Below are 16,794 nucleotides of genomic sequence, written 5' to 3'. Positions count from 1 at the left end.
TCAAATGCTCTATTCCTTAAAAGAATTCCTCTTTTTCTTTTCTTAAAAAATTTAAAAAAATTGTATTTATTTGATGTTTATTTAACTACTCAAGCTGAAAGATGAGGTTATGTGAACTATTTAAGAATTGATTTGATCAAGAAAATGTGTCCATGAAAGTTCAATGTAGGAGAAATACTCTTGCAGATGTTTTGAGGAGATTACCTTTTGTTCATAGCCAACTTGTAAATATGACTTAAATGATTAAAAAACTAACCTTGCTAATTATTATAAATTACATGTAATTTCTAGCTTGTCATGAAAATAAACTGGAAACTTAGGAGATGGTTTTATGGAAGAAACTGATTTCATTCTCTCTCATTTAAAATGATGTTTTTGGCTCCTGATTCATTTGGATTAAAGGTCCTCTTGGCGCCCTAGCCATGCTCACCTTCCAAGTCTTTTCTTGTAACGCTCTGATAGCATCTCTGGGCCTTTGATGATATTTTTGCCTTCCAAATCCATTTGGCAAAAAGCCATTTGAAAGCCTTACTCACTTCAGGTAATACACACATTTAGAAAGAAACCTAAATAAATACACTGGAATACTTTTTATTGGGGTAGATCAGCTAGATTATCCTAGAAATGTGGTGTCTGCTTGCTAAGCCTGTGGCTTTAATAGTTCGTTTTTTAAAAATTCCTCTTATTCTTTTTTTTCTGAAGCCAAGGAGAAAACAACCCTACTTCTCTTTGTTGATGAAATAGATTCTGTGATGTGTTTTTATTCTAATCCCTAGCCCTTAAAAGAAAACTATCTGGAGCTGTCTGAATGTTTTTTTTTCTTTCTGGTAACTGGAATGTAAAATAAAATATTTTGTATACAGAAATGACACACTAAAAGGAATATAACCCTTAGAGTTACTGTGTGTAAATTAAAGACATAAACTTTAATGTGTGACCCCAGGAGTAAGGATAACTTACCACTCATTCTTTAACCATGAAATACATTTGTTTGCATTGTGTTTTTTTTTTTGCTCTCCTCCTCTTTTTTCCTCTTTTAATTTATTTTCTTCTGCTCTACATTTTTTCACTGCTTTTTTATTTAGTATTTTGAATTTTCTTTGTGGTTTTATTTTTTACAACAGCTTCATTGAGATATAATTCATATACCATATTTACCTTTGTAAAATATACAATTCAGTGGTTTTAAATACATGAATAGAGTTGTGCAGTAATTACCACTATCTAATTTCAGACTAATTTTATTTTTACTTTTTCATTTATTTATTTTTATATATTTTATTGATTATGCTATTACAGTTGTCCCATTTCCCCCTTCACTCCCCTCCAGCCTGCACACCCCCTCCCACCCACATTCCCTGCCTTTAGTTCATGTCCATGTGTTGTACGTATAAGTTCTTTGGCTTCTACATTTCCCATACTATTCTTACCCTCCCCCTGTCTATTTTCTATCTATCATTTATGCTACTTATTCTCTGTACCTTTTCCCCCTCTCTCCTCTTCTCACTCCCGTTGCTAACCCTCCATGTGATCTCCATTTCTGTGGTTCTGTTCCTGCTCCAGTTATTTGCTTAGTTTGTTTTTGTTTTAGGTGTGGTTGTTAATAATTGTGAGTTTGCTGTCATTTTACTGTAAATGTTTTTTATCTTCTTTTTCTTAGCTAAGTCCCTTTAACATTTCATATAATAAGGGCTTGGTAATCATGAACTCCTTTAACTTGACCTTGTCTGAGAAGCACTTTATCTGCCCTTCCATTCTAAATGACAGCTTTGCTGGATAGAGCAATCTTGGATGTAGGTCCTTGCCTTTCATGACTTGGAATACGGTCTTTCCAGCCTCTTCTTGCCTGTAAAGTCTCTTTTGAGAAATCAGCTGACTGTCTTCTGGGAACTCCTTTATAGATAACTGTCTCCTATACTCTTGCTGCTTTTTTCTCTCCTTATCTTTAATCTTGGGTAACTTGATTATGAGGTATCTTGGTGTGCTTCTCCTTGGGTCCAATTTCTTTGGGACTCTCTGAACTTCCTGGAAGTCTATTTCCTTTGCCAGATTGGGAAAGTTTTCCTTTATCATTTGCTCAAATAAGTTTTCAATTTCTTGCTCTTCCTCTTCTCCTTCCTGCACCCTCATGATTTGGGTATTGGAATGTTTAAAATTGTCCTATAGGTTCCAAATCCTCTCCTCATTTTTTGTTTTCTTATTTCTTCATTCTGTTCTAGTTGGATGCTTTTTTCTTTTGTTCCAAATTGTTGATTTGAGTTTTGGTTTCCTTCCCTTCACTGTTGAGTCCCTGTATATTTTCCTTTATTTCACTTTGGGTAGCCTTCATTTCTTCTTTAATTTTGTGACTGAGCTGAATCAATTCTGTGAGCACCCTGATTATTAGGGTTTTGAATTCTGCATCAGATAGCTTGTCTATCTTTTCACCATTTAGCTCTTTCTCTGGAGTTTTGATCTGTTCTTTCATTTGGGCCATATTTTTTTTTCTTAGTACACCCATTACATTGTAAGGGGGTGGAGCTTTAGGTATTTTCCAGGTTGGGACAACTGGGGCTGGAAAGAAGTCATGAAAGGCAAGGATCTACATCCAAGATTACCCTATCCAGCAAAGCTTTCATTTAGAATGGAAGGGCAGAAAAAATGCTTCCCAGAGAAGGTCAAGTTAAAGGAGTTCATGATTACCAAGCCCTTATTATATGAAATGTTAAAGAAACTTATCTGAGAGATAGAAGAAGATCAAAAACTATGAACAGTGAAATGACAACAAACTCATAAGTATCAACAACTTAACCAAGAAAACAAAAAACTGAAGAAACAACTAGAACAGGATCAGAATCACAGAAATGGAGATCACATAGAGGGTTATCAGTGGGGAGGGGCGTGGGAAGGGGAGAATGGTGGGGGGATTAAGAAGTATAATTGGTAGGCATAAAATAGAAAGGGGGAGGGTGAGAATAGTACGGGGAATGGAGAAGCCAAAGAACATATGCACAACCCATGGACATGAACTAAGGTGGGAGGGAATGCTGGAGGGTGGGGGCATGGTGCAGAGCAGAGGGGGGATAAAGGGGAGGAAAGAAATTGGGACAACTGTAATAGCTAATCAATAAAATATACTCCAAAAAAGAGAGAGAAAAAAAGAAAAGGCCATTACTTTACTACCACTGGAGGGCAGTATATTACATTAGATGGCTTAGCCTTACTACATAATGATCTAGTTTCACAACTGATTCTGATAGACATAAAACTACACTTAGAAACATGTTGGATGTTAATTTAATGTTGTTTGAGGACCTACTATGTGATATATACCAAGTTAGCAGTATATTGATGAATTAAAATATGTGCGGTAATTTAGTAAAAAGAAAACTGTGATAATATAAGGCCGTTATCCATGTGTTTTTACCTTATATCTACCTTTCTAACCTCATATCCTGCCACTGCTTGACTTGGAAGAGGAGCTACAGTCACGCTGAACTACCTGCAGTTGCCTTGCATGTACAGTTCTCTCTTTCTGGAATATCGTTTGTGCTTCTCTCTGCCTGGTGGACCCCAACTTACACCTCAAGCCCCAAGGTCCGGACATTCCCAGGCAGAGATAAGTGCAGGTAGGTGCTTTTTCCTTTTTACTCCTTTAGGGTCAAGTTTAGCCCTATTACAGTTGATTACTTAGGTCTTTTTTCCCCAGGAAACTGAGCTACTGGAAGGCAGGGGATGTGTAGTTTTTGTTTCTCTGTGGTAGAACCTCTTACATAGTGTTTAAAATACATGTTTAGTAAATGAGCAAACGAAAGTGCTGGGAACAGATGGTGTAGTGAGATAATTTCCTACCCTCTCTCCATTATCCTTCCACCCTCTCCTGCTGGACACACAGCACTAAAAGCAGCTAGCAACCTCTAAGCACGGTGGCAAACACAAGGCCTGCGGGCTGAATCCACCTCGTTTTAACTGGCCAGCACTTTGTTTCTACCCAGTGGTAGCACTGAGCTTCTTGCCCCTAGTCAAGGAGTAGTTACATTTATACAGTCCTAAAATTACAGTTAGCCCTTTGAAGGCAACTGTGAGGCTGATGTGGCCCCCAGTGAAAATGAGTTTGACACCCCTGCTCTAAAGCAAACCAAAGATAGTGTATTTATTTATTTATTTATTTATTTATTTATTTATTTATTTATATTGTCATTCAGTAACAGTTGTCCCCGCTTCCTCCCCACTGCTTTCCCTTGCCCTATCCAACCCCACTCCATTATTCTTGGGACCGTGGGTCCTTTGCACACTTTCCTTGACTTGATAGAGTGTTTTCTTTTGATGATGTCGAGGGAGAGTTAGGCTTTGCCAAATAAGAAAGGGAAAGGGAATTTTGGAGGATAAGTGAGGTTTCCATACTATTTCCTCCTGATTCTTCGGGGGATGGGATACACTTTGGAAGTCCACTACTGAGACTAAATAATCCTTGTTCTTTCATCCCTTTCTTACACTAGTATTGTTTACTTGGCTGTGTAAGTAAAGTGCTTTTGTTTGCCACTTGGCTAACGGGTTTTTTTCTACATTAGAATTCTCTCTTTTTTGGAAAGATAAAATTGTAAGAACAAAAATGAATCAGTGGTTGGCCAGGATGATATAAGAGAATGTTTGGCTTGATGGAGCCATTCTTCATGACACAGTGGTAATGGATGCATATGCATAACTCTATGCATTTGTCAATTTGTATAGAATTGTATATTATAAAAAGTGAATTTTACTGCATGCAAATTGAAAAAGATTAGTTAAGATGTTGGACTCACTGTGGAATGCAGATTATGATGAATACATCTAAGTATTTTACAACTAATGATGCAACCCCACTGAAGTGGGTGGGGAAGGAAGGAATTGATCTCAGTAATTTTGGAAAACAGTCTTGAGTGGATCAATAAAGCTAAAGACAAAAAGAATGACATACATGCTGTACTTTAGTTGGTAAATTTGTTTCTCGTAGGTGTATGAGTTAGCAAATCTGAGAGTACTTTTTATTGTATATTAAGGTTAAACAAATTAGTACATGTATTGGGACTAATGAGAGAGAGCCAGGCTTTTGAATGTCAAAAAAAAAGGGAAATAAATATTTTTCGAAATTTTGATATAAAAGATTGATAGATATAAATGCTAAATTATATTTAGTAATTAATTTAAAGAATTATTTTCATTGAAAAAGTTAAAGTGACATGATATAATTTATCAAAATATACACACACTTATTTACATATGTATACAGCATAGTTTTTTTTCCTAAAAGTGTCAGCAGTCACAGAAGCACAAGGATTGCCTTTCTGGTTTAAACTAATTAGATTTGAAAAAGTTGCCTCTGAGCTCTATTTATTCATTTATGTGTTTGCAAGGAAGTAAAGTTTTTTCCCCATTCGTTCTTTGGAAACCCCATGAGAGAATTCCAGGAGGCACGCGGATGACACCGTGTCTTACAACGGAGAAACCTCAGTAACTCTGTGAAATGAAACTGCTGCCTGCACCGTGTTTCTGATGGAAGCTGCTTCGTATTTATGTGCTTAAAGCTGTGTGTTATGTCACATTTAAATGGAGGCTTAATATTCTTAAATAGCTACCACAAGTAGACTACAATGCAGGAAGATCACAGGAAATGAACTTCACTTCTCAGCATCACAAATGTTTTTTTTTTTAAAGATTTTATTTATCTATCTTTAGAGGGGAAGGGAAGGAGAGAGGGAGAGAAACATCAATGTGTGCTTGCCTCTCGTGCGTCTGCTGCTGGGACCTGGCCTGCAACCCAGGAACGTGTCCTGACTGGGAATCGAATCGCGATGCTCTGGTTCGCAGGGTTCGTGCTCAATCCACTGGGCTACACCAGCCAGGGCACACATGTTTGGAATGCAAAATGTGCAGGGATGGATATTACAAGAGTAGGTAGTAAAGGTACAAAGGAAGTTTGCTTAAAAAAATAACAAAAAAAGTTTAAAATTTGATTTTTCCCCAAAGTTGAAATAATTGTGGTCTAACCATCAGAGTAAAGGCTTCATCAGCTCATTCCTTTGATAAAAATGGGTTCATGCAAAACTGTATATCCAAGTGTGCATAAGATACACGCACGCGCATCTCACACACACACGCACGTACACCCATAAAGAGAGGCACACAGCTGCGTTTTTGTTGATGTAGGTACTTCATATTCACATTCTTAAGTCTGCCACCCGCTTGTTGCATTTGGCAAGTTACTTCTTTGGAGGCAGGGCATTTTCTTGAAAGAAGCCCTGGTTGACAACACTCCCACCTGGGACTTGTCTAGCCAGCACAAAGGAAGAGCCAAGGAGGAGCGGTCACTTGCAGATACCATTTCCACTTCCATCTTGTCTGTATTCTATACCATGGCCGTGAGGTGTCCAGTCTGAGAATCGAAGCTCTGCCCCTGTGCTCCCGCTGCCTCTGCTCCCTGGCCAGCCCCACACCACTCAGGGTAGCCCCTCCTCAAAGTATCTTTTATTGAGTAGTGTTGGTGCATTTTTTTGCCAATGTGGACCTAAAATGAGGTCATGGTAATCATCCCTGATATCTATTTTACTTTATTATTTCCTAGTATGATTTCATTTATATAAAGGACCAAAGCGGACAGTCCGATCTCTGGCAACGGAAGTCAGAGTGGCAGTAATCTTTGGGGAGGAACAGTGACACTTCTGAGGTGCTGGTGATGTTCTCTGTCTTAATCTGGATGGTGGTTACACAGATGTATCAACTTCATAAAATTTTGTCAAGTTATTTATGCATATTATTTGTTCACCCTTTAATACATGCTATACTTTAATTAATACATTTACCTAAAATATTTCCAGGACACATCCTTAGATAGTTCAAACATCCAAATGTGTTTTCATGTTCTCTTGCAAGCAAGTAAACCTCCCTGATTCCAGTTTTAAAGATATACTTTCTAAATTTCTCTTATCAGCTCTTAGGAGCTCTGCCTCTCACAAATGTATCCAAACTTTGGATTTTTTGATATATTTTGCCAAAGAGATTACTATCATTTGTAAAGAGTTTAATGTTGTGTTTATTAAGGAAAGTGATGCTTTCTTTGATTTCTTCTAAACTTAACTTCTCAGTTTGAATGGGGATTCTTCTATTTCCTAAACCTTAAAACAGATGGATAAGACATTTTTCTTTCTTATATTATTTAAAAATGTTACCCATGTACTCTATCACATCCTCACTTCATCTTCACTTCTATAGCATGCGAAATGCTGTTCTCCTCCACTTTATTTCACAAGAAATCTCTATTCTTCATTTGTCTTTCTACTTTTGTCACTTTAATCGACCCACTTTGATTCTACTAAGATTCTAACATCTCTTTCTGCAGGAGTTACAGCCGGCATTGCACAAGGGTTCTCCTCATGCCACAGTTTCATGAAAGGACAATGTCATAAAGTACAAGTACTAATAAAGTACAAATCTTGTCTTGCTCTACCAGTTTACTAGTTAAGCTTTTTTGGCCTACCCTGGCTTTGGATTTTAACTAATTTTACCCATCCTTTGTTTACAGACATTCTTTAGTGTAGTAATAAAAGGAGTTAGAGATTGTTAATTGTGAAAATGGTTTATAATGAAGGATGCTGCCGAGTACATCTATAATAGCATATAAATATAAATCATTAAAAAATAAATGTGAGTTTTTATTTGAATTGCTCCGGATGCTTCATAAACATCATGGCACACCCCTTTGGCCTGTTTACCCCACTGGAATGTCATTTGATCAATTTTACAAATGACATCCAAACTCATGCCGTTAGAGTACTTCAGAAGAAAACCTATGGAGTACTTTAACCCCTGCTTCCCTTTCCAGCTTTTTCTCTCATTCTTTTCTGGGTCTTTGTCTCATCTAAGCCTGGGACATCTTTTTTTTTTTTTTCTTTTCATTTTCTGAAGGAGTAATCACTTGGCAAACTCTGAATCTCTGTTTTAGATTTCAGAATGTCATTCATCTCTCGTGTTTGTAAAGCTTATGAAGTTAGCACTTTTTACACTGATTTACAAGTGCCTACTTATTTGTGTGTCTCCCCCATCCTAGACTATCAGTCAGGAAAACAGCCATAATAAAAATTGTGGGACTAAGAAATTTATTACAGGAATGACATTTTGCTAAATATGCAAGAAGCTGGGAAAATGAAGGGCTGGAAGGGGAGGATTGGGGGATCAGAGTACAGGGGTGGGAGATCAAAATCTAGCCTGCACTAGTAAGGAATGCCAGTGAGGATCAGAGAAACACTCAGTATTCATTCATTTGAAGAGTGGGTGTTGGTAGGCAAGTTGCAGTTTGCAGGACCATCTGATAATCCAGGCATGCCCAGCTGCCAAAGCAGAAACATGAAGAAGGAGCTTGGAGAAATCTACAGAAACTGCCTCATGTGAGGAAAACTTTGTTTAGGAGAAGCTGTCTCTGTGGTCTGCAGTCTAGTGCCTGCTGTTGGTCGGCAGGGTCCATCGTTGGGAAGATGCTGTAGAATGGAGAAGAGTAAAGACAAGTTGGGACCTGTTGGGCACCTCTGTGTCTATCATTGTGACCGACCATGCTGACTTTCTAAGAATAACTGCTTCTGGTCATTTCTACCTTCCTTTTTCGGCCAATTCCAACCTGGAAATGTGGGTGTGGCTGTAATACATACCTAAAAATGTGGAAGTGGCAATGGGCAGAGGCTGGAAGAATTTCTATGGGCAATGTAGAAAAAGTCTAGAGTGATGTGAGCAAACTGTTAGAAGAAATATGGATGTTAACTACTCTGCCAGTAAGCACTCAGAAGGAAGTGAAGAGCATGGTACAGAAAGCATATAGCATTTTGGAAAATACCTAAATTATCAATAACAGACTGGTGGTAGAAATGTGGAATGTTAAAGGAGATGCTGGTAAAGACTCAGAATGAAAATACATACATGTTATTGAAAGCTTGAGGAAAGGGCATACTTATTATTAGAGTGGCAGAAAGCTTAGAGGAATTATGTCCTGCAGTTAAATGGAAAAATGGGGATTTGTGTGTTACATTGCTGTCAAATAGTCTGTGATCCTGGCAACTCTATGAATGAGTGATGTCCACCATGTCCTCTCCCCAGTAGCCCTGTTCAGCTCCTGTAGACACAGGCTTATGACTTCTTTTATAGAGTCAGTCATCTCATATTCGGTCTTTCTCTTTTCCTGGTACCTTCTATTTTCCCACCATGGCCGTCATTTCCAAAGAACCCCAACTTCTCATGATATGCCTGAAGTAGAACAGCTTCAATTTTGTAATTTTTGTTTGCAGCAATGTTGCAGACTTAATTTGCTCAAGAACCCACTTGTTTCTGGTGGCCTAGGTTATCTGGGCCAGTTTAACATTTCAAAAGCATCATTTTCCCCCTATTGGCCTTCTTCACAGTCTCTGCTTTCTCATATGTACATAGTAACTGAGAATTTGAGAATCATGTGGACGAGCTTAGCCTTGGTCTCTAACGACACATCCTCTTTGTTGCCTTTCTGAGTCTCAGCTCTGTCTTAATTTCTTGGTTCCAGTTTTCATTTGAATTACAATTTCAATGTCTTCATCATTTATGTTAAAGTTGTGTATTTCTTCTGTAGTCATGATTTTTGTCTTTTGATGTTCCAATGAAGTCTACTTTCACATTTTCTTCTTTCACTTTCATCAGAAGTTGTTTCAAATCATTTTTACGTTCTTCCAGTAAAATGAAGTCATCTGCATATCTTATGTTATTAATATTTCTTCTACCAGTTTTCACTTCTTCTTCCTTTGAATCTAGCCCATTCTTTTTGTATGAAATGTTTTGTGTACAGATTAATCAAATAGGAAGATAGAATGCACCCTTGTCTGACACCTTTGCCTGTAGGAGACCACTGTGTTGAGATTTCTAAGCGTTAAAGGCACAGCCTGATTTCTTCCTGCTGCTTATAGTAAAATGCCAGGGGAAAAGGACAGACTTAGGGAAGAACTGTTAAAGAAAAAGGAAATATGACTTGATGATTTGAGAAATTCACAGCCTGACCAGATTTGAAAAGATACTAAATTTAAGAGATTTACTATCGTAATAGAAAAAGCTAAGGATGTAGTTGTACGATCTTTCTCTAATGTCATAGGAAGATGGAAGATGCATCTGTAAAGGGATTAAGTGTGTGACTTTTAGATCCCCTCCACTATCTTAGCAGAAGCCAAAAATACTGGTGTTCATTTCTAATCCCCAGAACTCATGAATATGTAAAATTAGTTTCCTATTATTGCTATAACAAATTACCACAAACTTAGTGGCTTAAAACAATCCAAATTCATTACCTTGTAGTTAAGAAGGTCGTAAATCTAAACTGGGTTTTAGTGGACTGAATTCAAGGTTTAGTTACTTCTGTGGGCTCCAAGGGAGAATGTTTCCCTGCTTTTTCCCAATTCTAGAGGCCGCCTGTGTGCCTCCGTCCTCACAGTCAGCAGTTTAGCATATTCAGATCTTGCTGACTCTGACTGGCTCTCCTGCCTTCCGTTTCACTTACGGGAATTCTTATAATTGCGTAGGGCCACAAACCCTGATAGTCTTGGATGATATGCCCACCTCAAGATCCTTACCTTAGTCATATCTGCAAAGTTCCTTTTGCCATGTAAAGCAATACAATATATTCACAAGTTTCAAGGAAAAACAGACACCTTGGGAGATCATCATTCTGTTTAGCAATTCTATTTTGTCTAACTTTTCAGTTTACTATAAAATTGCTAATAATATCCTATTATCTTTTTTCTACTCTCTCGAACTCACTCCAATTAGGTTTTTGTCCCAATTGGCCACTGGAATCACCAGTGACCTGCAGGTAGCCAAATCCAATGGGAGTGTCTCAGTCTTAATCTAGCTCAAATGTGTTATCAACTTTCCATCCACTTAATTTGGCCCTTCTTCTTTGCTTGGCTCCTCAGATCTCTTCTCTATCAGCACTCTCTCTCCAGGTGATTTTACCCAAATTCATAAATACCATCCACACATTGATAATTCCCAAGTTATATGTTCAGCCAGGACCTCAACCCTGATTTTCAGACTTGTGTATTTGTCTACTCAATATTACCACTTGCATAGCTAATAGGCATATTAAATCTAAAAATTGGTTTTCAACCCAAACCTGCTTTTCTCCTTGTATTCTCCATCTCAGTAAATAATTTCATCATCATTCACACAGCTATTCAAGCTGAAAAACCACTGGAATTATCCCGATTCCTCTTTTTTCTTTACTACTTCACATCTAATCCATCATAACCATTTCAGAATATGTCTTGCATCTAACACTTATTACCACCACTGTTACTAACCTGATCCAAGCCATAAACTTCTCTCATTTAGGTTGCAAAAGCTCTTTAATTGGTCCTGCTCCTTAAAAACTTGCCCCCCTTCCCTCCCCTAAGTGTATTCTCCAGACACTATGCTGATCCTTCAAGAATCACATCCCTCCCTTATTCTAAACCCTGCGAAGGATTCATTCACTTTACTCCAAAGTCCCTCCTATGATTTACACGATCTTCTTGTGGCTGCCTCTATAACCTCCTTCCCACTAATTTTGTCTTGCTCGTTGCTCACCAGCCATGCTAGCCTGCCTATTCCTTAAACGTATTAAGCATGTCCATATATAAGGTCTTCTGCAGTGGGTCCCTCTGTATAGAATGCTGTTTATTCTCCCACTGCCACCAAGGTTAGCTCTCTTCACTCAGATATTTGCTAAAATGTCACCTTCTCAGAGATCTTCTCTGACACTCTACGTCTCTATTGAAAATAGTATTACCATCACTTGCTGTCCCCTTACCATGTTCTGGTTTACATTCAGTACACTTTATAACCACCTGATGGTATATTTTTTTCATGGCGTATTCTTATGTTTTAAAATCTGTATTCACAACTAAAATTTAAACTCCATGATGGCAAGTACTTAGTTTTAGCTTTTATTGTATCTCTAGCACATACAGCAGTACCTAGCACATAAATGATAAAATAAACTTTTCATTGAACTTTTCCCTTTATTCATGATTTTGATCTGCCACTATGTGCCATATTTTAATTCCAAAGGTCACAGAAATGAATGACAATCTCTACCTTCCCAGAGCTCTTAACCTAGAAAAACAGACATATATACACAGAAAAATTATGATTCAGAGTACAAAGGATGAGTTTAGATAGAGGAAGTAGTAGAGAGGATTATCAGGAAAAAATGGAGAAAGTTCAACATGAGCAGAACCTAAAATAATAAATAGAAGTTTATTAGGCAGGTGTAGGTAGAGTGAGAGGGAAGGCATTCCAAGCTAAAGGTATAGTGTGTGTCCAGGCAGAGAGGCAGGAAATAGCAGGTGGTATCTGGGAAAATATAAAGACTTTGGTACTGGAGTAAGTGATGTTCTGGGAAAGGTGGTGAAGATGATGCTAGGTAAGTAGTGTGGTCTCAGAATATGAGAAGCCTTATGTGCCATGCTATGGAGTGCAAATTTTTTCTACTCGCTGAAGGGGAAGCTCTGAAAACTTTTACAATGAACTTGAGTAGACAGATTTTCACTCTGGTCATTTTGCTCATGCTTTAGAAATGCCATTCTAGCAGTCTTATTTGTGCCAAAGTTAAATTCTGCTTGAAAAAGTCCAGATGAGAGGCAATAATGTTGACAGGAAAGTAACAATCTAGGCAACATCCTGGGCAAGTAGCATAGGGAAAATTAGAAAAGAAAATTAAACAAGGCCAAACAATTTGAACAACTTACAGCCAACTAGTAAATCACAAGACCTTGTCTTTCTTAACCAAGGACACTTGAGAGCAAATGGTTTCTCTCTTTTTCCTAGCCAGAGAATACATAGCTTAAATCACCTTGGTCTGGGAAATAAAGAACAGAGAACAAGTTAATGTCATTGTGCTAGCTAACCCAAGGACAGATGAAGTTAGGGGAACAAAAAAAAAAAAAACAACCCATTAGAGCCAAATAGGTCCAAGATAAAAACAGTAGAGCAGACCAAGAAATAATCCCCCGCTTCCCTATATGCTAATCTTGATGCATCGACATATTAAAAATGCACCTGGAATGCTGATGGATATTCTGCTGAAACCTTCCCCTAAGACTCTCATCTGCAGAAAAGAAAGAAAAACCCTCAGGACAAAGACGGGTTGTGGGGCTTGTTCCCGAGCTTACCTGTGCCCCTTCTTGGACAAGAACTTTTTACTTCCTTATAAACCCTAAGGGTCCCTACAAGACTTGCAACCAGGAGAGCAGCAGACAGTGGCAGCTCATCCCAGGCGTACCCTGTTCCTCTCTCCAAGGCCTCCCTTTTCTGTGACTCCCCAGTGAGCTAACAGCAGCCCCACCTTGGCTTACTTCTTTCCTATAACATTTCTAGGGAGTCGAAGCAGCTTCGCCTAGGCCCCATCCTATTACTTCTTCTACCCTGAGTCTTTCTTTTGTTTCACTGTCCCCAGCTGTAACAAGCACACTCTCAAAATCAGGTCAACTCGTGAAATCTTTCCTACCTGAAGTCAAGAACCCACACACTACAGGCTGGCCTGAGGTAGACCTGATTTGGGCTGATCCCTGTTTATTAACAATGAGGGCCTGGAGTAGAAATAGTTGAGGGAAAATACAAGGATGTATCAGACTAATTCTATACTTTTTTTGGTAATTATACAACTTTCAACTTTTGTTTCTGTACTTTTTAAAACAACCTTCTAGTATAAACCTGGTTTCCCTGGTAGACATTTCTGCTGGAAAAGAACATCCTGACCAGGCAATCCGAGTAATCCAGTGGGGATCGCAGTTTCTTATATCTACCATTTACCTTGTGAGCTTTGCTAGTGTAGTCAGTTCTTTAGGGACCAATCACCTTGTATATAGTGATAATTTTAATTCTGAACACGCAGAGGGGAACAAGATCCCTCGATAACACATCCAAAGAATGGAGATCCATCAAGGTCTTCAACAAATTTACTACTTAGGAGATATATTATTAATCATAAACTTTTTACACCACTGTACAAAAATGTAACAGAATTTATTAGGAATTTCAGGAAAACAAAGGTTCTCAACAGTAGCTAATACATAATTTGAATAACAAAATAGCCTTCATTTTGTTTTTAAATACAATAAATTTATTTCCAGTAGCATCTCATTAAAAATGATAAATTATTTTCATTCATTAAAATTTATTTATCAATAAAATACATAATAAACTATAATTTGTAGCATAAATGTAAATTAGTTAATTTACTCCATTACACACATTATAATTTATCTTATTTTATGGTTATAGTGTTTGAATAATTAACAAATTGCAAAAATATATGACATATTTACAGGAGATTCTAAAAAATAATGATTCCATTTAATAGTTATTGTTACAGTCTGTCATCAGTATTTTCTCTGTGATCTAGATCCAACATGGGGAGCTTGACTGGTCCTTGGCTGGATGTTCTGTAACGTAATTTCAGAATATTTTTTTAATGTTGTATTATAGACTTTAAGGTGAATCTCCTTATAGATTACAGATTTTAGTAAGATTAAACTCAATTCAAATACTCAGAAGTTACATATGTGGCAATCTTAACATAATGATCACCTCTTTATGTAAGGCACTAATTATAATAATTCACAATCCTCACTCTTTGCTATTATTAAAATGTGCTTAAGAGGTTTTGAAAATCACAATCTGATGTGTAAATCATTGAAATTTTATAATTTTATTTTCTACAGGAAGTACTTGGAACTCATGTAACACCCTAGGAGTGGTTGAACAACATATATTGGACTAAAGAAGTTGCTTGGAAAGGTGATTGTTAACAACCCATTAAATGTATTTTATTTAAAAAAGTAAGTAAAGTATTTCAAATGAAAATTTTACTTCGAAGATTCATAGTTTTGGCATTAAAAAAATCATGGCAGCTGTCTTGAGAATGTCTCGTCGTGACCTATTCTGCTACACTGTTTGCATATTATCTCTGCTAGAATGTAAGTTTCTTGAGGACAGGAAAGTGTTTTCCTCTTCCTAGTCCCAGCCCTAGCAGAGTGCCTGACACATGGTAAGACTTAGGCAATGAAGAAACCAATATGGTAACTGCTACCAAAAAAAAAAATCAGGCTGCTATGGTTGCCCGAAGGAGGACATACTGAATCAAAGCTTGGGCTGAATAAGCTTTTCTAGAGGGGGTGACACTAAAATGAATTCTCAAAGTAAGAGAAAGGCTTTTAAGAGAGCCATTCCTGTGAGGCAGTGGAGCAGCATGGGCCCTGGAAGCCTGCAGAGTCCCAGGGCGATGTGTCTGTACTCAATGGGTTGTAAGTTACGAGCTGAGGAGTAAATGGAGGTGAGGGTGGAAAGGTCTTGAATGCAGTTCTCCAGAGTTTTATCTTTTTGGTAATGGGTACCCACTGAGGTTAGGTTTTAAGCAGGAGTGGTATGTTCATATTTGTGTTTTAAAAAGAATTACTCTGGTAATAACTGCATGAATGATGCACTGGAGAGAGAAAACCTAGAGTCTGTTGAAATGGCCCAGATGAGATGCATTTTTAAACTAAGACACTCTCAGTAGGAATGGAGAGGAGTAGATGGATTTGAGATGCATTTAGTTGAGTATTATTGGAAGGATTTGTTTCTAGGGCTATAGCAGAATGAGAAGCCTGGATGAGACACAAATTTTTGTCTGGGAAACTTGATGGATGATGGAGTCATTAAATACAATAAGAATTACAAAAAGTAGAATGCAGTTTGGGTGGAGGGAGAGGGGAAAATGTAAATCCTGGCTTTGTCAATGAACAGTTTTAAGATTTGAGGAAATTACCTGTTGTCCTTAGTTCAGAAGATTAAACAACAGAATATGTGTGAAACCATCTGGCATAGTACTTTTCAATGGTAGGGATCCAGTAAGTTTTATGTTGTTAGGTGGAGAAATGCAGTTCCTGAATTAACTACACAATACATGTAAATTGTAAAGCTAGACATATGCCATGTTATAACTTAAAAACAAATTTTTTGTAAGTTTATATGGGTATAAAAACATTGGAGCTAAAAGTAAAAGAAAATAAAAACATTAATAAAAAACTTATCATAAATAAAAAATTGCATCATCTCCAAAACAATGAATTCTCCCAAATAGATATTTCTGCCATTTTATGGAGAGATAAAAGTCTTTTTTTAGGAACATCCTTATTGAAGAACTAGGCTATACCACAATTGTCTTGGTAAATAAATATAGTTTTGGTGGTCTCTTATGTTATACATATAAAATATTTAGAATTAAGGTTTTATATTGACTTTTGAGAACTTATATATTAAATAATTTTATTTATTTGAAATGTAATGGGATCCAGGAACACATTTTGAGAGCTTTTAAAAGACCAAAATATATTTAAAGCCCATGTACTTTATCCCAGCGGAGGCACTAAGAACCTATGTATTCTTGCTTTAAACATAACTCCAAAAGTTTGGACATATGTTTTCTGGGCTCAAAATAAATTACAAGCAGCAAAACAGGAGGCTTGAAGGCAAGACAGAGGTAGAAGTAATCCCAGGTGATAAAAAGAAAACACAAAGCCTATAAAAATATAAACTTTGAAACTATAAATCCCCCATAAATGTTAACATGAATCTAATAATGAGAAAACCACCAGACAAGTCCAGATTATGGGATATTCAACAAGACAACTGGTCTGGACTCTACAAAACCGTCCTTGTACATGAAAGATAGGAAAGAGTAAAGAGACTTTTCTAGGTTAAGAGACATGACAATCAATCACAATGTATAATCCTGAGTTGGATACTGGATCAGAG

The 16,794-nt window shown here is 37.3% G+C and overlaps 1 protein-coding gene across 4 annotated transcripts in view; it reads right to left on the bottom strand.

The window, feature by feature from the left end:
- Nucleotides 1-14,278: 14,278 nt before the first annotated feature.
- The window catches only part of CEP126 (centrosomal protein 126), a 72,832-nt gene continuing 70,316 nt past the window's right edge, over nucleotides 14,279-16,794 (bottom strand). For all 4 annotated transcript variants that reach the window (XM_037139793.2, XM_053670374.1, XM_053670375.1 and 1 more), the window contains one exon: nucleotides 14,279-14,441. In XM_037139793.2, the coding sequence (XP_036995688.2) occupies nucleotides 14,379-14,441 (63 nt within the window). In that variant the 3' untranslated portion in view covers nucleotides 14,279-14,378. The remainder of the gene's footprint in view (nucleotides 14,442-16,794) is intronic.

The sequence above is a fragment of the Artibeus jamaicensis genome, unplaced genomic scaffold (assembly GCF_021234435.1).
Source record: "Artibeus jamaicensis isolate MK-2021 breed Jamaican fruit bat unplaced genomic scaffold, CSHL_Jam_final contig_585, whole genome shotgun sequence".
Classification (NCBI taxonomy): domain Eukaryota; kingdom Metazoa; phylum Chordata; class Mammalia; order Chiroptera; family Phyllostomidae; genus Artibeus; species Artibeus jamaicensis.
Note: the sequence above shows the minus strand (reverse complement) of the source record. Positions and strands in the feature narration are given on the sequence as shown.